The 19,369-nt window shown below is 61.4% G+C and overlaps 1 protein-coding gene across 1 annotated transcript; it reads right to left on the bottom strand.

The window, feature by feature from the left end:
• Positions 1 to 1,646: 1,646 nt before the first annotated feature.
• Positions 1,647 to 17,524, bottom strand: MYO1F (myosin IF). Its single transcript, XM_068173762.1, has 28 exons — positions 17,369 to 17,524; positions 13,999 to 14,136; positions 12,257 to 12,346; positions 11,076 to 11,170; positions 10,453 to 10,540; positions 10,159 to 10,248; positions 9,540 to 9,671; positions 9,327 to 9,461; positions 9,117 to 9,249; positions 8,587 to 8,783; positions 8,413 to 8,493; positions 8,132 to 8,218; positions 7,898 to 7,984; positions 7,380 to 7,547; positions 7,215 to 7,300; positions 6,783 to 6,864; positions 6,573 to 6,679; positions 6,260 to 6,358; positions 5,651 to 5,795; positions 5,438 to 5,552; positions 4,665 to 4,834; positions 4,389 to 4,534; positions 3,982 to 4,128; positions 3,755 to 3,903; positions 3,413 to 3,496; positions 3,120 to 3,321; positions 2,147 to 2,313; positions 1,647 to 2,070 (listed from the first exon to the last, which is right to left on the bottom strand). The coding sequence occupies exons 1-28, from the start codon at positions 17,369 to 17,371 to the stop codon at positions 1,994 to 1,996; spliced, it is 3,300 nt and encodes a 1,099-aa protein (XP_068029863.1). The 5' UTR covers positions 17,372 to 17,524; the 3' UTR covers positions 1,647 to 1,993.
• Positions 17,525 to 19,369: the final 1,845 nt, after the last annotated feature.

The raw sequence follows: 19,369 nt of genomic DNA, 5'->3' as shown, positions 1-19,369 counted from the left end.
GATCAGGGAGGAAGAGGAAGGCAGGGCTGTGGGAGCAGGGAGGAAGAGGAGGGCAGGGCTGTGGGACCAGGGAGGAGGAGGAGGGCAGGGCTGTGGGACCAGGGAGGAAGAGGAGGGCAGGGCTGTGGGACCAGGGAGGAAGAGGAGGGCAGGGCTGTGGGATCAGGGAGGAAGAGGAGGGCAGGGCTGTGGGACCTGGCTCTGTAGGATCAGGGAGGAGGAGGAGGGCAGGGCTGTGGGACCTGGGAGGAAGAGGAGGGCAGGGCTGTGGGAGCAGGGAGGAAGAGGAGGGCAGGGCTGTGGGAGCAGGGAGGAAGAGGAGGGCAGGGCTGTGGGACCTGGCTCTGCAGGCTCAGCCTGTCGTCACTTCCTGTGGCGCGGGGCCGGACACGGGCCGGACATTCCGGGCCTGTTCCTCCCTCTCCCGGCTGGAAACATCCCGAGGCAACCCCGGGCTGGGCTGGGCCCCCACCCCACATCCTGCACCCCACACCCCGCACCCCACATCCCGCACCTTCAACCCCACACCCCACACCTCACACCCCACACCCCACACACCCCACACCTCACACCCCACACACCCCGCACCCCACACCTCACACCCCACACTCCACACACCCCACACACCCCGCACCTCACACCTCACACCCCACACACCCCACACCCCACACCCCACATCCCGCATCCTCAACCCCACACCTCACACCTCACACTCCACACACCCCACACACCCCGCACCTCACACCCCACACACCCCACACCTCACACCCTACACACACCCCACACCCCACACACCCCACACCTCACACCTCACACCCCACACCCCACACACCCCACACACCCCGCACCTCACATCCCACACACCCCACACCCTCACACCCCACACCTCACACCTCACACCCCACACTCCACACACCCCACGCACCCCACACACCCCACACCCCACACCCCACACCCCCCACACCCCACACCCCACACACACCCCACACACCCCACACCCCACACACCCCACACCCCACACCCCACACCCCCCACACCCCACACCCCACACACACCCCACACACCCCACACCCCACACACCCCACACCTCACACCCCACACCTCACACCTCACACACCCCACACCCCACACACCCCACACCCCACACACTCCACACCTCACACCCCACACCCCACACCCCCCACACACCCCACACCCCACACACTCCACACACCCCACGCACCCCACACCCCACGCCCCCAGCCCCAGCTGTCCCTTGCCCTGGGCTGTGCCGTGTGGGCACAGAGGGTCACGGTTGCCACCCCAAGCATCGATCCTGGCCCCACAGGGAGGCGACCCCACAAGCTGTGGGGCCCAGCAGCCCCTGAGCACCGCCAGGAAAGGCTGGGACAGCTCCGTGGGCTTTGCCCGAGAGATCCTTGGAGTTGTGACAAACCAGGGCACGGTGGCTGCACCCTGCTCCTGTTTTGCCTCGGCTGTGCTGAGCGATCCAGGGGCACGGCAGAGCCTGGAGATGCCCGAGCTGGAGCCCTGGCAGAGCTGGTTTGTGTATTCAGCGTTTTCTGGAGGGTTCACGGTGGGAGGAACGGGGCTGCAGCTTTTGCCACAGCCACAGCGGGTGAAATACAACCTCCAGACTCAAGATTTGAGTCAGGTTTGCTGAGTCTGCTTATTTAGCATCATTGTTAACAACGATTCTATTCATGCCATGGAGCAGTTTGAGTCCCAGGTCACGAACAAGCAGCCGAGAGCCCGTCCTTGCTGCAGGGTGCCCGCAGCTGAAGGGGCTGTGGGATCCGGCGCTGGCACCGGCACAGTCCGGGGGGCTCGTGAGGAAACGCTCACCCTGTGCCCGCATTGGTGGGAAAACTTCATGGTTTGGAAGTTTTTGGGAAGTTTTGAAGTTGGTGGGAAAACTTCAGGTGCCCTGGCACCTTGGGCACAGCCTCTGGAGGTGGGGTGGGAGGACGGTCACCTCATCCTTTCCTCCAGCTCAGATCCTCTGCACATAATTCCCAGGGAAAAGCCCTTCCTTGCCGTGCAGCTGGCCCTTCCACCAGCCAGAGGCATCTGGGGAGGAGACAAAAAATCGGCTGTGGTGCCAGCAGGGCGGGGAGAGGAGCCGGGCAGGGCAGGAGCCTGGTACCTTCCAGCAGGATGTCAATGACGTCCCCCACGTTGAAGCTGAGCTCATCCACGTCCTGCCCGATGTACTGGTAGAGCGCCCGACACCGTGGTCCCCCCGCCTTGGGCTGGGGCTTGGGGCGCCGGGCCGGGGGTGGCCGCTGACCCACGCTGCGCCGCCGCTGCACCCTGAGGGCGGCAGGGCTGGGGTCTGCACCGGCACGGCAGGAGGGATGGCATGTGCTGCTCCCCCTGCCCACACTGCTGCTCCCCCTGCCCACCCTGCTGTCCCCCTGCCCATCCTGCTGTCCCCCACCCATCCATGGGATGGTCCATGCTTGCAGCACAGCTGGGTGCTCCCAGTACAGGGACTGGGAGGACTGGAGCAGGATGAGCTGCCCATCCTGCTGTCCCACACCCACCCATGGGATGCTCCATGGCTGTAGGTGGGCACTTCCAGTTCAGGGACTGGGAGGACTGGGGCAGGATGGGCTGCACCCTCCTGCCCATCCTGAGGTGTTCTGTGCCTGCAGGTGGGCGCTTCCAGTTCAGGGACTGGGAGGACTGGGGCAGGATGAGCTGCCCATCTTGCTGTCCCACACCCATCCATGGGATGGTCCATGCTTGCAGCACAGTTGGGTGCTCCCAGTTCAGGGACTGGGAGGACTGGAGCAGGACAAGCTGCCCATCCTGCTGTCCCCCACCCATGGGATGTTCCACGCCTTCAGCACAGCTGGATGCTCCCAGTACAGGGACTGGGGGAACTGGGGGAGGATGATCTGCCCATCCTCCTGTCCCACACCCATGGCACGCTCCATGCCTGCACATGGGTGCTCCCAGTGCACAGACGGGGAGGACTGGGATGCACAAGAGCCTGGGAGATGTGTCCTGTCAGCACAGCCAGATTGCCCCACTCTGGTCCCCTCCACCTCCCAGTGCTGGTGGCAGTGGGAGAGGAGGATGGGGCAGGGACAGGGATGTGGGACAGGACCTACCCGGCCACCCCCTGGTCAGGCACGTTGAGGAAGTCCATGTTGTGCTGGGATGGGGGCCGTGCCTTGGGCTGGTGACCGGTGCTGCGGGCGGGAAGAACCGCGGCCGGGGGGCCCCGCGTCTGCTTCTGGGGCATCCTGTAGGTGTCCCTTTGGGCCCAGCCATCGCCGCGGGCGATCTGGGGGCCCCCGTTCCTGCAGGCTCCTGGAACAGCCCGTCCCAGGAGGGTGCATTACAGCAGGGCCATGCACGGCCTGCACCCCCGGGTATCCCCCACCCCGTACCTCCTCCTCACCTCTGGGTCCTGGTGGGGCACTTCGGGAAGGTGCCGGACACCTGCTGCGACCTCTGCCCTGTGCTGCCCCCTTCCTTGTGGGCTCTGGGGGGACACAAGCCCCCCGTTAGCTGACAGTCATCAGAGCCAACTGTAGGGGCTGTCCCACCATTTGTACCCTGTTCCCCAAAGGTCCCAGTGCTGCTCCATCACCAGCACAGAAATGGGTCTTTCCCGGGGGAGACACAAACACCACAGGGTACACCCAGCTCACCCCAATGCTCCCAGGCCCCCAGCTGTGCCCTGTGACCCCAGCGCTCCTGTGTCCCCCCTCTGCCACCCCCCCAGTGCCCTGGCACTCACTGGCATTCCTGGGGAGCCCATCCCCGATGCTGACCGTAAGGGTTTTGCCTCCAGCTTTGAGGGCAGCCACGTCGCCCTGTCCTCTGATGAAGGTGACGTTGCGGGTGCCACCGCCACCCCAGCCCTCCTTCTTCACCCGAAACTGTAGTCTGGGGGGAGAGAAGCCATGAGGCCGTGGTGACAGGACCCTGTCCTGCTTTGTCACCTCTCCTGGCCTCCATCCTTACGTGTCCTTGAAGGAGAGGGGCAGCTTGGAGCGGGTGAGCTCCTCGAAGCGTTTGCACAGGAGGCTGATCAGCTCCGTCTTGAAGATGGACTCCAAGAAATTGTCGGCATCATTCTCGTGGAGGATGAAGAAGTCGTCCTGCCTGGTGCTGGGAGAGTAACCTGGGGTGTCAACCCCACCAAGGCTGGGGGAGATTTGGGGACCCCACAGGGCTTGGGTCCACCCCAAGGAAATTTGGAGGGCACTTTGGCTGGAAAACTCCCTGGCTTCTGCAAAGCCCCCATGAGGAGCCTCCTCCTCAGGGCTGGATGCCCCCATGGATGAGGGACTGGGGAGCAGCAGGGCACAGAGAGAGGGGAAGCCCAGCCGTGGGGACGCCCCGTGCAGAGCCCCTGGTAAGGCACACACCTCAGCGAGACGCCGCTCACCGCCTGCAGCTCCACCTTCTTCTTGAGCACCTCCTTGATCTGCCCCTTCTCAGGCCCCTTCTTCACCTTCTCCCGCCCGATCAGGTAGAAGTATTTGGGGGTGAGAATGAAATCCCGCTTGATGGGCTGGGAAAGGGCAGGAGAAGGGGATGAGGGGACTTTGCTGGGGGGGCACAAACCCCACACACAGACATCCCACCTGAGGGAAGCCACCAGGAGCTGCACCAGGTGCCCAGCCCCAGGTGTGTCCTTGTACCTTGAACCTCCGGTCGTACTTGGTGACGGAGTCGGCGAAGTCGACGCGTTCCCGCTTGGCCAGGAACTGCCTCAGCTCCGGCCGCTCCTCCATGCCCAGGTAATCCCCCACGAAATTCCTGTTGATGCTGTTCCTGCGCCGCTCTTTGAAGTTGTAGAGGATGCTGGCAGCTGGGAGGGACCCCAAAAAGGTGCAGGTCTGACATGGCTCTGTGCTGGTGGCTCAGAGCCCCCCAAAACGTCACACGGGTCATGGCAGCAAGAAGTGGGGCTTGTTTTATGCCATGGGAGGAATCCCAACTGCTTGAGCTTGGCTGGCTTTGGAACCCATTAATTGCCTTCAAAAAACCTCGTGCTGTGGGAGGGAGGGAGGGAGGGAGGGATGGACCCAGCTGTTTTCTGGGTTTTCCTCCTTGATTTTTCCTGCTTGCTTGGGAGGGTGGGAAAACCCTTGATGGGGTCAGTGGCTTGTCCCATCCTTCTGCCAACACTGACTCCCAGCTACTCCCCTCCATCCCTGTGCAGGCCTTGTGAAATGCAGAGTGAGGCAGTACAAGGCTCCCAGGGGCTGGAAATAGGAGCAGGAAGTCCGTGCTCTCCTTTAGAGTGGGAAAAGACTCCCAGTAACTCATGGGCTGGCTCTTCCAACACCTAGTCACCATTACTGCCATGATTAGGTGCCAGGCTGCTGCTCTGACAGCTGGGCTGTCCCAGTGAAAGGCACCCTAAAAGGGCTGCTGGGGTGGCACTGTCCCTGTCCTTGCCCAGCCTTACCCTCCTCTCTCATCTGCTCGTATTTGCGGATGGCGACGTGCCGGCGCCAGGCCTTCTGGATCACCCGGGCGAAGCTGTCAAATTTCCTCTCCCGCATCTCCTCGAGCAGGAAGAGCTGGGAGGGATGGGCAATGCTGAGCCAGGACACCCCAAAAACCCTCCCCAGTGATGCCCAGCCACGGGCAGTGCCCCCCAGGAGTCAGGGCCACCCACCGACTCGGGGTTCTTGACGAACACCTTGCTCCTGCCCATCTGGTACTGGTCTGGGTCCATGTTGACCGAGCGCAGGAGGTGCTGCACCCCTTGGCGCTCGTCCCCGCGCCACGACGGCCATGTCTCGGGGGTGAGGATGGCGTAGCTGTGGGGACGGAGCAGGGTCACAGAATCCCACAACAGTTTGGGTTGGAAGGGATCTTAAAGCCCATCCCGTCCCACCCCTGCCATGGCAGGGACACCTTCCACTGTCCCAAGGTGCTCCAAGCCCTGTCCAACTTGGCCTTGAACACTGCCCTGCTCTGGGCACCCTGTGCCAGGGCCTCCCGACCCTCACAGGGAACAATTCCTTCCCAATAACCCATCCATCCCTCTGGCAGTGGAAGCCATTCTCTGTGTGGTGTCCCTCCATGCCCTCGTCCCAAGTTCCTCTGCTGCTCCCTTTAGTCTCTGGAAGGGGCTCTAAGGTCTTGCCCAAGCCTTCTCTTCTTCAGGTTGAACATCCCCAACTCTCTTCACCTGTGAAGCCGTGCCAGGGCCTCCCACACCCTCATCTCCTCCTGAGGAGGTTCTGTGGGATCTGCCAGCCCCGTGCCAGTGGCCACTCACCGTTGCAGGAACTTGTGGAAGAGGCGGCGGTAGGCGAACCCTGCCCGGCGCACCCGGATGTTCTCCTTCAGCCCCAGGTACTCGACCTGGTGCTTCACCCTGTGCAGCAGGGAGGGACAATGTGGGATGATGACAGGTTAGGAGGGGACCTAAAGGTGTACCTAAAGAGGACAATGTGTCCCCACATGCTCCTTGTGCTTCCCTAAGTTACTGGACAGCTCAGAGGGACCAGCCCAGGACTGCAGGTTTTGGAGGAAAGCTGGTCCTGGCCACATCTCCATGGCTGGGTCCCATTCCCTGGGCTCCCTCTTACCTGCTCTCCTCCCAGTCCCGGGGTTTCTTGGTCTCGTTGGGTTTGATGCAGCGGATGTAGTGTGGGGTGCACTTCATGAGCGTGTTCACCAGGTCGTTGGCCTGTTTCTGGTGCAAGGATCGACCTCTGTAGCATCAAAGGGGGTGGTGGGAGCACTGCCCCTGCCACCGCCCCAGAGGCAGCTGCTGCTCTGCAGCCCATGGGACACACCTTGATTTTGGAGCCCGCGGTGGTTGGCCGTCCTTTTTTGTCAGAATCAAGTTTTTCTGGGAAAAGCATCCGGATGAAACCGCTGGAAGGGAGGTGACAGTCCCCAGGTGAGAGCTGCCAGCATGGCCTGGGCTGAGGCCAGCTGGGAAATCTTCTACTGTGGGGATGAGTACCTCCTCCCTGACCACTCCCAGGAGCAGGAGCAGGAGCAGGAGCAGGAGGAGGAGCAGGAGCAGGAGCAGAGCTGGTGGATGACCCTGCTCTGCCCAGCCCTGCAACCCTGGGATGCCCCCAGTGCCCATGGGGCCATGCAGGACTGAGCAGCCCAGCCCACAAAGGCAGGACCAGCCTTAAAGATCTGAATGCTGAGGACTCTGCCCTCTTTCCCAGCCCTTTTGGGGTGCCCCAGGTCCCCAGCACTGCCAGACTCACTATTCACTGCTCTGCATGAGCTCGATCAGGTCGGTGAAAAGCACGTCCCGGTTGCGCTCGCAGAAGCCGTTCACATCGTAGGACACCTGGGGACAGGAGGGGACCTCAGCTGTGGCGGGTGGGGCTGTGGGGTGCAGGCTGTGGGGTTTGGGGTGCCCTACCCACCTTGCCAGCGTAGTGGTGGATGACAAAGCCCGAGCTCCAGCTGTTGAAGTGCTCGTGGGTGCCCACAGCCGCCTGCAGCTTCTGCAGCAGGGTCTGGTCGGCGCCCTCGCCCGTGGCGTGCATGGTGGCACACACGTCATCCAGGACACTCATGATCCCAGGAGGGTTCTGCCACAGGGAAAGGGAAGCCATGGGTGTGACAGGGCCCAGTTCTGCACCTGGTCACAGCTGCTTCATGCTGAGCCACAGCTTAGTGCTGGTGCCCTCACACGGGTGCTGGAAGTGTCCAAGGCCAGGTTGGACAGGGCTTGGAGCACCCTGGGATCGTGGAAAATGTCCCTGCCTGTGGCAGGGAGTGGGACAAGATGATCTATAAGGTTCCTGCTAACCCAAACCAGTCTGGGATTCTCTGCTGCTTGGCAGGACCAGCTCTTACCACCTCAACATCCCACCCAGCCCCTGTCCCTGGGTGCCCCTGCTCCCCAAAAAGCCTCCTCAGCAGAGGGGACCCCACTCACCAGCTTGTTCTCTATCAGGTCACACACCACCTTGTTGTTGAAGTACTGGATCTGCGTCCACTTGATCCCCTCCTGAACATACTCCTCCTGGGGAAGCACAGGGAGAGCTGGGTGAGCCCAAGCCCCTGGGAGGTGCTGCAGACCCCCTGCTCCAGCTGTGGTGCTGGGGAGGAGGGAGGTGCAGGAATTGGGGTGCTGGCACAGCCCCACAGCCCCCAGCCCAGCCCCCTGTACCTGCTCTGCCTTCAGGGTCAGCTCGATGAAGATCTGCTGCAGCTTCTCATTCACAAAGTTAATGCAGAATTGCTCAAAGCCATTTTTCTGCATGAAAGATGGAAGAGAAAATGGAGCTGAGTTGTCCTCTGCTCCTCTGGCTCATGGGGGGGCACCCCAACCAGCAGTGCTTGGGTGCTACTCCAGGGACCCTCCTCGGGGCAACCTGATCCAGGTGCTGTCCTTGCTGTGGGAGCAGGGCAGGACAATCCAGCTGGGCTCCACAGCACAGCCACACACACCTGGAATATCTCGAAGCCGTAGATGTCCAGCACCCCAATGCTGTACTCCTCGTACGGCTTCTGCATGGCCCGGTTGATGGACTGCAGGGACAGAGGGGACAAGCTGGCTGCAGGGCGGTGGGATTGGCCATTTCCTGGAGCAGGGGGTGACCATCCCCTCTCAGGCCCACACACCTCCACCAGGAAGTCGAAGACGCGGGCGTAGAGCCCCTTGGCCAGCGCATCCCGGGTGTAGGCCGCCTGCTCCACATTGAGGGTGACGGTGATGGACTCGGAGCGGCCACCCCACTTGCTGTCCATTTTCCTGCTGGTGACCTTCTCGTTGAGGCGCTCCTGGTCGACCCCCAGCAGGTAGGCAGGGAAGGCCAGGGCTGGGTAGAGCGGGGCTGGTCAGGGCTGTGGTCTCCCCACCTGGCTCCAGCCACGGTCGAAACCCTCGGCCTCATCCAAGTGTGAAGGACAAAAGTAGGACAATGACAGAGCACATGGGCCCTTCCTCTCCCAAAGTGACACCTGGCATCTGTCCCCTGGCTAATCAAGCTCTGGCTGAGCCATTTGCTTGCTGCCTCAGTTTCCCCATGTCTAACCTGGGGAAGGTGCTGGTGCTGCTTCCCTCCTCTGCCAGGGGATTTGTGACACAGCCAGTTTGCCACTCATTCCCAAGGCTCCCCCCACCTGTCCCTTGGAGCCACTTGGCTACTCACAGTCAGCGTTCTCCACCCGGGCGTAGTTGCCCTCCTCCCTGAAGCTGATGTTGCCCAGGTGCAGGATTCCTGCCACGATCTGCAGCACCAGCTGCTGGTCCTCGCCGCGGATGCCGATGACCTGCATGGCGTTCTGGGGGTGCACGGACCCCGTGAGCGCCCACCCGGCCCCAGAGCTTTTGGGGACTCTCCTCCCTCCCTGGAACTCACCATGGTCTCATGGAAGTCGCTGCGGTCATCTGTGCCCTCCACCTGGTAGGTGTCTGTCTGGTTCAGGTAGAAGTAATAATCCGGGCTCATGATGCCCAAATTCTGCCGCTGCTCTTGGGATGCCCCTTGGATGAGCTGGGAGGGGACAGGGGGTTGTGCTCAGTCAGCTCTTGGTCCCCCCTGCAGCCTGGTAGCTCCAGGCCACCCCCATACCTGGTAGTAGATGTGGAAATTCCGCTCGCACTCGTTCTGGCTCACCACGCGCGACTTCTCCAGCAGGAAGTTGGAGATCTTGCCCCCATCGGGTTCTCCACCCCGGCTGAACTGGATCTCAAAGTATTTTCCCTGCTCGGGCACAGATCTTGTTCAGAGCTGTGGTCCTACCTCAGGGGATTCCTCATTCCCCCCAAGCCCTTCCCCACCACACAAGGAGCTTTGTGGGGTGTCCAACCCCTGGCTTAAGACTTTATGGTTTATGTGGAGACCTCACCGCTCCCTCAACTGCCCAAAAGGAGGTTGGAGCCCAGTGGGGTCTGTCTCTTCTCCCAGGTAATAGGTAACAGGGCTAGAGGAAATGGCCTCAAATTGCCCCAGGGGAAATTTAGATTGGATATGAGGAAAATTCCTTCACTGAAAGAGTGGTCAGGCTCTGGAACAGACTGTGGTGGAGTCACCATCCCTGGAGGGATTGAAAAGCTGGATGTGGCACTTGGGGACATTTGGGGCAGGGTTGGGGGAATGGCTGGACTTGATCTTAAAGGTCAACTTTGCAACCCAGCTGGTTCAGTGGTTCTGCTGCAGCACTGACCCCTGCACCTGCCCTGGGACTTACGAAGCGGCTGGAATTGTTGTTCCGGACAGTTTTGGCATTTCCAAAGGCTTCCAGCAGCGGGTTGGACTGCAGGATGATGTCCTTCACGTGCTGGGGACAGAGCAGGGCAGGGCTCAGCACTGCTGTGTCCCACTCCAGGCCTGGGGACAGACCTGAGGCTTTGCGTGTCCCCAGTCCTGGAGTGGCTGCTCCGCGTGTCACCATCAGCCCGCATCAGGGGGATGTTGGGGGCCGGGGGGGTGGGGATCAGTTGGGAGGTGAAATGATGAGTGGCAGGGGGGACAACAGACCTACCTGGACTTTCTCCCCACCCCCAGACACTTTGGAGATGTAGCCCATGATGTATTTTGCTGCCACCGTTTTCCCAGCTCCACTTTCTCCGCTGTGCAAATGGCAAAGCAGAGCAGACGTGAAATGGCCCCACCAGAGCCACCCATCCTTGGGGGAGCTTTGGGGTGGGTCCGGGAGCAGGACCAGAGGATGACAGTGAATTCTGGGGGCTGTGCCACCCCCTTGGATGGGGCTGCCCAGGGGTATCAGTGTGAGCAGAGCGTGGCTCAGTGAGGAGCCACTCCACGAGATGTTGAATTCGTTGTCACCAGATTTAGAAGTGGAGGAGGGGGACTTGGGAGCCTCAGAGGGAAGTCTCCGGCCTTGCCCCACATCCTGACCATTTCCTTTGCAACACTGCCCTGCAGAGCTGCATTGCACAAGGCTCTGTCCCTGCCTGGGACACCTCTGGTCACAGCCTTGCCTGGTGCTTGTGGCCCAGGGGGTCCCTCCAGACACGCCAGAGCCCAGGAACCAAGTCTTCAGCCACCTCTCAGCTGGCAAACCCCGGGCTGGGGAGAAGGGGTGCCCCACAGGTGTCCCCAGGGGCAATGACAGCCCAGCTGTGCCCCAGTGTCCCCCAGTACCTGATGATGACACACTGGTTCTCGCCGTCGATCAGCATGTTCCGGTACATGTTGTCAGTCAGGGCGTAGATGTGGGGGGGATTTTCATACTGAGCCTAACCAGGGGACAGGGACAGCAGGGCTGAGCACAGAGCAAACTCCAGCTCCCCTCCCCAAATCCCCTTCACTGCCCACGTGGGAACCAGCCCCTTCACACTGACCCTAAACAAGGGACAAGGTCAGCAGGGCTGGGCACAGAGCAACCCCCAGCTCCCCAAATCCCCCTCACTCTGCCCACGTGGGAACCAGCCCCTTCACACTGACCCTAAACAAGGGACAAGGTCAGCAGGGCTGAGCACAGAGCAACCCCCAGCTCCCCAAATCCCCCTCACTCTGCCCACGTGGGAACCAGCCCCTTCACACTGACCCTAAACAAGGGACAAGGTCAGCAGGGCTGGGCACAGAGCAACCCCCAGCTCCCCAAATCCCCCTCACTCTGCCCACGTGGGAACCAGCCCCTTCACACTGACCCTAAACAAGGGACAAGGTCAGCAGGGCTGGGCACAGAGCAACTCCCAGCTCCCCAAATCCCCCTCACTCTGCCCACGTGGGAACCAGCCCCTTCACACTGACCATAAACAAGGGACAAGGACAGCAGGGCTGGGCACAGAGCAACCCCCAGCTCCCCAAATCCCCCTCACTCTGCCCACGTGGGAACCAGCCCCTTCACACTGACCCTAAACAAGGGACAAGGACAGCAGGGCTGGGCACAGAGCAACCCCCAGCTCCCCAAATCCCCCTCACTCTGCCCACGTGGGAACCAGCCCCTTCACACTGACCCTAAACAAGGGACAAGGACAGCAGGGCTGGGCACAGAGCTCCCCAAATCCCCCTCACTCTGCCCACGTGGGAACCTGCTTGTTCCCACAAACAGCAGCTCATCAGCAGCGTGTCTGGTGGTTTCTAACTCCCCCCTCCTCCCTGGGAAGCTCGCTGGGGCAGAGCCACTCCGGCTGCATTTTACCATGTTTGGGTTTCTTTAGTGTGCATTTCTGAGCTGAATTCCCCAGGATTTGCTGCTGGGTCTCTTGTTAGGAGCACTGACCCCTGCAGCAGCCGAGGGGTTGTGGAGGATGGGGACCCTCAGGGGACACCCCTAATTGCACGGAATTAACCCCAGATTGCCCCCGGGGCAGCCTCACCGCGCCCTGGTATAGCTCGATCTCCCGGTCGGTGAAATACGGCATCTGCTTGAAGGGGTTCACGGAGATCAGCACGGGCCCGATGTAGGTCTGGGCAGCAGGTCAAGGGCCGTGTGTCCCTTCCCATGTCCCCCCTTCCCAGTGCCTAGTCCCAGCCCGGGGGCAGGAAGGTGGTTATGGGGTCCCTGGCACGTCCTGGGAGCTGCACCAGGAATGCCACGAGGGTGGCATTTCCAGCCTGGCACAGGCAGAGCTGCCCTGCTGCCGTGCCCTGGGGCACTCCCAGAGCTCCCTCAGTCCCTGCAGTGTGATGGGTGCAGGAGCATCCCCTCAGCTCCCTGCTCTGGCTGGGGATCGGCTCCAAAAGCTTCTCTAGCATCCTTGGAATCCACCCTCTGCTCACGCTCCACCTGCGGCTTTTCCAGCAGGAGCCCATCCTGATTTTACATCCAGGGAAACTGAGGCACGGAGAGGAGAGGAACCGCGGCTCCTGCCTTTCCCTGCCCACCAGGCACCCTGCTGCTGCCTTTCCTGCAGCATTCCCGAGTCACTCAGTGCGGGCAGGGGCATGGAAAACCGGGAATTGCACCTGGGAACGGTGCGGCAGCGGGATGGGGGTGAGCCCCCAGCTGGGTGAGGAGATGGAGGGTGGGGATGGAGCAGGTGCGGTTATCCCAAGCCTTTGATACCCTATTTGTGTCCCACCTGCCGGTGGGGCAGGAGGAGAGCGGCCAAAGGGCAGGAAGAGGGAGCTTTTCTGGGAAATGCAGAAGCTTGGGATGTTGAGTCATGACTGGACAGAGCCCTGCGTGCAGCAGCACAGAAAAAAAAAGGAAGGGAGAGGCTGCGTGGGGTATTTTTCCCCTTCAAAAAACAAAATCAAAAACCTAAAAAAAAGCTAACCCCAAACGCATGTAAAGCCCCAGGGCTGTGGGGGGAGGTGGCTGAGTCACAGCCGGGACAGCATCGCCTTGTAAGGACAGGGCCACATCCCCACGTCCAGGGGAAATACAGCGGCGTGGGCAGCAGCCTCAGCCCCGCTGCCACCCCGGCGAGCCCTCCCCGTGCCCTGCTGTGCCTCTCGGGGCTCTGCTCCTTGTCCCCAGCAGGGACAGCCACCCCTGCCCTGGGGAGCAGGGCACCGAGCTGGCCACGTCCCCAGGCAGGTGTGGGGTGAGAAGGGTTTGGGGACACGTCCCCGGCCTCCTGCAGAGCTGTGGTGCCCGGCAGTGCCAGCTCCGCTGGAGCAGCTCCGTGTCCCCTGCGCTGGCACGGTGTCCCCGTGTCCTGGCACCGCTGGGGACGAGGGGTGGCACCTCCTCCCCGCACCTGCAGGGACGCTCCCGATCCATCCAGGAGTTGCCTGGATTTGGGGGGCTTCAGAGCAGCCAGGACGCGCTGTGGGCATCGCTGGGGGCGGGTGACAGCAACAGGGGACAATGTCACCGCTGCCACCCCGGTCACAGGCAGGGGGGTCGGCGGTGTGCAGGAGCAGGGGGAGGTGAGGCTGAGGGGCTTTGTGGCTACAAAGCAAGGAGCAGAGTGGGTCCTGCAGCATGGCAGGATGGGGGTTTGGTTGTGTCTGTGCCGAGCGCAGCTCAGCTCGGGAACGGCGACATTCCCGCAGCCGGTCTGGTCTGTCCCCGCAGGGCACGGGACACGCCGTCCCATGTCCTGAACAAAGCCTTGAAGCCCATCCCCGCCGCTCCCTGTGCCTGTGCCTGCTGCCTGGGGAAGGATACAAAGATGAAATCATCCATGAAACGCTTTTTGAGGTTCTCCACGATGGCCTCCTCCGAGATCTTGGACAGCAGCACCATGTCGTCCACGCCGCTCTGCTTGACATTGTGGCTCTGCCAGTGGAAGCGCTCCTTGCTGCCCTGAGGGGACGGGGACACAGCGGCTGTGCCGGGGCCACCTCCTGCCACCAGGGCTGCCTCTGAGCCCCCGAGCTGGCCGCAGCCGTGCCCGGTCCCCGGCTCATCCGTCACCCCAAACCAGGCACCTCGCGGAGCAAAGGGAGGGGTTTGGCCAAGCTGGAAACTCTCAGAGCTCAAATTTCAGTGCACTGGGGCTTGTCCCAGCCCCCTGGACCCCTCCTCGCCTCCTGGCACCTGCAGAGGAGCTGACAGGACCTGCCCCAGCCCCCTGCTCCTCAGCTGGGCTAATGAAGGACTTTTGTTGATGCACAGACTGATTATGAGACAGAGCAACGCAGGGGAAGGGTGGTGGTAGCATCCTCTGCACCCCCACATCCTCCTTGCACCCTGCTCCCCTTCCTCCTGCTCAGGGAGATGCCAACAGCCTCTGCCCAGCTGTCCCCAGCTCTGTCCCCCGGGGGCTGTGGGGCAGCAGCAGGGCTGGGCTGTAATTTCAGCCCTTGTGGGGTAAACACAGCCCTGGGCTGGCAGGGGGGGATTTCACCGCACAGAAAGCACCCAAAGGCATCCCCTCGCCCTCGATGTCCCCACAAACAAGCTGGGCACAGCTGTGGTGCCCGTGTGGCCCCCCGGCACGGTGCCCAGGAGGGGACACCCTGTCAGGACTGCTCTGAGTCCCCTCTTTCCCCACCCCCGCGGTTCCTCTTTCACCCCCCAAGCTCCTGTCACCGATTTCACTTCTCCCCCATCAGCCCTGGCCTCTTACTCTTTCCATTTCCCTTTTCTTCTCCTCTTCCCCTTTTGCTTGATTTCCCTGCAGGCTCTCAAGATTTCAGGGCTCTGCATCCCAACACCTTTGCAGGCTCCTGGCAGCCTCTGATTGTCACTGGCTGTCCCCAGCCCCCCACAGCCCCCCTGGGGTGTCTGTCACAACCTGGCTCCGTCACCTGCCTGCCTCTCTCCTCGCTGGGCTCTGACACCCCAAACATCCCCTCTCCAAACCCCAAATGCCAGTCAAGCACACATAGCTGCTGAAGGGGCTTTTTGGTGTTGTCCCACCACCTTTTTTTTGGGTCATCTCAGGGGGCTCAGGGCATCCAGGGCTGCTCACGCAGCCTGAAATCACCCAGAGAGCTTCTCCTCTTCCTCCTGGGCCTTTTTCTTGCCTTCATCCTAATATCCCCTAGGAAATCCAGCTGGAAAAACACAGCAGGCTCAGCCATCCTCTCCAGGTCACTGTGGTGTCACCCAGGGAGCTGCCAGGGACCCCAGGAGTTGCCCAGCTTCACCCCAACCTGGCCCAAACCCTGGGCTTCAGGAGGGGAAGAGTGGGAAGAGCCCATGGGCAGCCAAGCACCTCAGTGCCCTGTCCCCATCACCCCAAAGCTGCTGGCACAGGCACCCTGGGCTGCTGATCGAGGCCAAATTAAGGCAAAAGGAGAATTTCCTGCACTGAGAGCTCAAAGGTTTTGAGCCGACCCCCAGAGATTCTCTGTCAGCTGCTCAGAGCTGTCAGTGGTGAGTGTGTCTTCACCTCCTCTTCCTTTAGGCCAGCTCAGGGGCTTTCCTGGCTCTGCTGGGGCACCTGGTGCAGCCCAGCTGGGAGGAAAACACCAGCTCACAGCTGCTAAATGAAGGGTTTGTCTGCAGAGCTCTGGGTGTTCCTGCCTGGCTTCCCTGAGCCTGTCACGGGGGGTTTGCAGGCCCAGGGCTCGCTAAAAGATCAGGTAACATCAGAGTAAAGTCAGGATGAAGGGGAATTAGGATCCCTTAAAGCCCTGGTGTTGCCCCAGCTCGGTGCCCAGAGAGCTGCCATGGGACAGGGCTGCAGGTGACACCCCTGTGGGGAGTGGGAGCACAAGTTAATTTGCTTCCAGAGGTTTGGGGCAGCAGTTTCTCCATCCCCTGCTCTGTCCAGTCATCCTCCTCTGCCCAGGCCAAAGCTGCCCAGGGAAGGGCACCTGCACCAAGCCATTCCACCCTCATGCCAAGCAGGGAGAAGCTTTTGTCCCCCCTCCACCTTCCAGGTGGCCTTTGCAGCCCCTGTGCACGAGGGACTTTGCTCCAAAGGGGGCAGGTGACACATGAGGAGCCCCTCAGCATCCTGGCTGTGGGATGGGCACTGTCCCCACCCCTGTGCCGGGGCCAGGATGCTCCTGGCACTCAGATAGGATCTCCAGGCAGGGAGGGGAGCAGCCCTGTGGCAGCATTTTGACAACATCGTGCTTCTTCAAAGCTGTGGTCTAAACCACAAAAGAAGCCTGCAGCCCCTGCAGGCAAGGAGCGGATGCAGCCCAAGGTGGCACCTTTTGAGACGAGATAGGCCAAGCCCAGAAGCATCAGCACCTCCAAAACCACCCAGCACCTTCAAAACCACCGGAAGCATCAAGAGGAGCAGCAGGTTTATCACAGCACTGTCACAGCCAGGCACAGGCTGGGCTGTGGATGGGGCTGGGGCTGGAAGGGGTCAGGGCATGGCTACCTTTGGTCCTCCGGGAAGCCACAGAACAGCTTCAGGTGGTGGAGGAGGGGACAGTGTAAGTGTCTTTGGGGACAGCATCTGAGCAGCCTCTCGGAGGTGACAGCCGCAAGTGTGGGCGGCAGAAGGTTCAGTTTCAGCCTGGCCACTGTCCCCTTCCTGTCTGGGTGGAAATAGCTGGGGACAGCATCACCCCGAGGGCTGCAGGAAACAGAGCTGAGAGCTGTGGCAGCCCCCTCGCCCGTGTCTGAGCATCTTCCTAATTTTGAGAGTTTTCACCTTCCTCTTCTGCCTCCACATCAACTTCCAGAAGGGGCAGCCCCTGCAGCCCCTGTCCCCTGCACGGTCTGACCAGCACCCAGAGGGTCCCTCCTGGCCTGGGCCACGTGGCTCTCACCCCCACCCCACTCTGTGCCCCACCAGCAGCACCAGAAACCAGCACCACCAGTGGGGACACAAATTTGTCCCATGGGTAGACCCCCAAACCCCTCTGTGTCAGCACAGACCCATCCCCTGGTGCTCCCCACCCTGTCCTGGGGGCTCACCACCCCTCTGCACCCCTCCCCCAGCCCTGTCCCCAAGCTGGGGAACACTGTCCCCTCTGCAGCAGGGACATGGGGCAGCTCCCATAGCAGCCAGGGGCCAGGCTGGCTGCAGGGAGGGCAGGGCTGAGGTGGCCCTGAGGTGGCAGCAGTAGGAGGTGACACCCCGGGGGGCTCGAGGGGAGCAGGGTGGGGCCCTGCTGGCACTCACCATGATGTCCCTGTGTCCCTCCCCAGGCCAGGTGCTCGGGCTCCTGTCACCCACAGCCCGGGGCCATCCCGGAGCACTCGGATTTTGTCTTTCTGCTGTAACAACGATTGTGACGAATTTTCTTTCCCTCCCACTTCCTCATTTTGCACCCTTTGTGGGGGTGGGGAGGACAACGACAGCTTTGCTATCAGGGACTTGGGGGTGGCCCTGCCCGGGGTGTCCCCACCTCTGCTGCTGGGGGAGGGAGAGGATGCAGGACAGAGCCCAGCAGGGATGCTCAGAGCCTCGGTGACCTTTCCCCTCACCCTGAGGTGACACCTGGATGTCACCTGCCCAGTGGTGGTCACTCAGTGCTTGGAGGTGGTTTTAGGAATGAGATGCTTTTGGTTGTTTTTTTTGTTGCTGTTGTTTTTTGGGCTTTCCTCCCCCAACTTGAGGTGCAGAGAAAAGTTTGGTTACTGCAGGAAACTGAGGCCACCCTGTCCTCTGCAGAGATACAGAATGGTTTGGGTTAAAAGGCACCTCAAAGCCCATCCCATTCCATCCCCTGCCATGGCAGGGACACCTTCCACCATCCCAGGCTGCTCCAAGCCCTGTCCAGCCTGGCCTTGGGCACTGCCAGGGATCCAGGGGCAGCCCCAGCTGCTCTGGGCACCCTGTGCCAGGGCCTGCCCACCCTCTCAGGGAACAATTCCTGCCCAATATCCCATCCAGCCCTGCCCTCTGGCAGTGGGAGCCATTCCCTGTGTCCTGTCCCTCCAGGCCTTGTCCCCAGTCCCTCTCCAGCTCTCCTGGAGCCCCTTCAGGCCCTGCAAGGGGCTCTGAGCTCTCCCTGGAGCCTTCTCCTCTCCAGGGGAGCACCCCCAGCTCTCCCAGCCTGGCTCCAGAGCAGAGGGGCTCCAGCCCTTGGGGCATCTCCGTGGCTCCTCTGGCCTGGCTCCAGCGGCTGGGGGTCTCACCTGAGCGGGGAAGAGGGGCAGAATCCCCCCCTCCCCTGCTGGCCCAGCCCAGCACCACCAACACGGGGTGGGGTCTCTGTGCCATGGGGGAAATCATTCCTCCACGTCCTAAAGCAGCTCTGGGTGAATCCCCACCTCTCCAACCTGCTCTGCTTCCCAGGCAAAACCCTCCCCTGCTTCCACACCCGTCCTTTGGGGTGAACTGTGGTGCTGTGGGTGCCCAGACCCAACCCCAGGCTGGAGGAAAACAAGTGGGAGCAGAGGCTGTGCCCGGGATCGTAGCTACTCCTTTATTATAATTCATGCCTTACGTCGCTCCTCCTCAGAGTTAGTATGTTAAACATTGGTCAGTAGGATATATATCGATATAAAAATGGTGAAAACACCCCCTCCCCTCACCCAAAACACATCAGAACGGAGCATGGCACCAGGAAGGAAGAGAAACGAGGTTTGCTGAGCACCAGAGAAGCTGCGATCGGCCGAGGAGCAGGTGGACACAAAAATGGAGCTGGGAGAGGAACACACGGGGGCTTTGCTCTGGGGGAAGGGGGCTGTCCCCTCCCTGCACCACAGGGATGGCCCCAAGGGGACAAAACACGGCTTTGGACAAAGGTTTCCCATCGCTGTGATGTGGAAAGGCCTGAAAAGAATCATAATAATCACAATGACAATGCCAACAAAAAGCACATGCTTTGGAGAGTTGAAGTCAGGTCTCCTCCACAGGCTGCCCGTGGAGGAATTGGCCACGAGGTGACCTGGAGGAATTTCAAGCCTGCTCTTTTCCCATCACTGGAGGCCTCCTGTGGGCAGAGGAGTGGGTGGCACTGGGACTGGCACCTCGAGGCCACAGTCACACGTGGCCAGGCTGCCTTTGGAGGCAAAGCACCTTTTGGAGGCAAAGCACCTTTGGAAGTCAAGCACCTTTGGAAGTGAGGCTGAGGCTGTCTCTGGGCAGGGTCCTGCCGTGCCAGGCCCTGGGGACACTGTGCCAGGACCATTTTTGTCCTGCACCCTCCTGTGCTGCTCTCCCTGAGCCTGGCAC

The sequence above is a fragment of the Anomalospiza imberbis genome, chromosome 27 (genome assembly GCF_031753505.1).
Source record: "Anomalospiza imberbis isolate Cuckoo-Finch-1a 21T00152 chromosome 27, ASM3175350v1, whole genome shotgun sequence".
Taxonomy (NCBI): domain Eukaryota; kingdom Metazoa; phylum Chordata; class Aves; order Passeriformes; family Viduidae; genus Anomalospiza; species Anomalospiza imberbis.
The sequence above is the reverse complement of the archived record's forward strand: the minus strand, read 5'-3'. Positions and strand labels throughout refer to the sequence as shown.

Excerpts from the sequence above, each read along its gene's own strand:
- MYO1F (XM_068173762.1), bottom strand. Across the intron at positions 10,249-10,452 it reads GGGGTGGGGAGAAAGTCCAG|CACGTGAAGGACATCATCCT; the intron begins GTAGGTCTGTTG and ends CTCTGTCCCCAG. Across the intron at positions 4,129-4,388 it reads GTGAGCGGCGTCTCGCTGAG|CACCAGGCAGGACGACTTCT; the intron begins GTGTGTGCCTTA and ends TTACTCTCCCAG.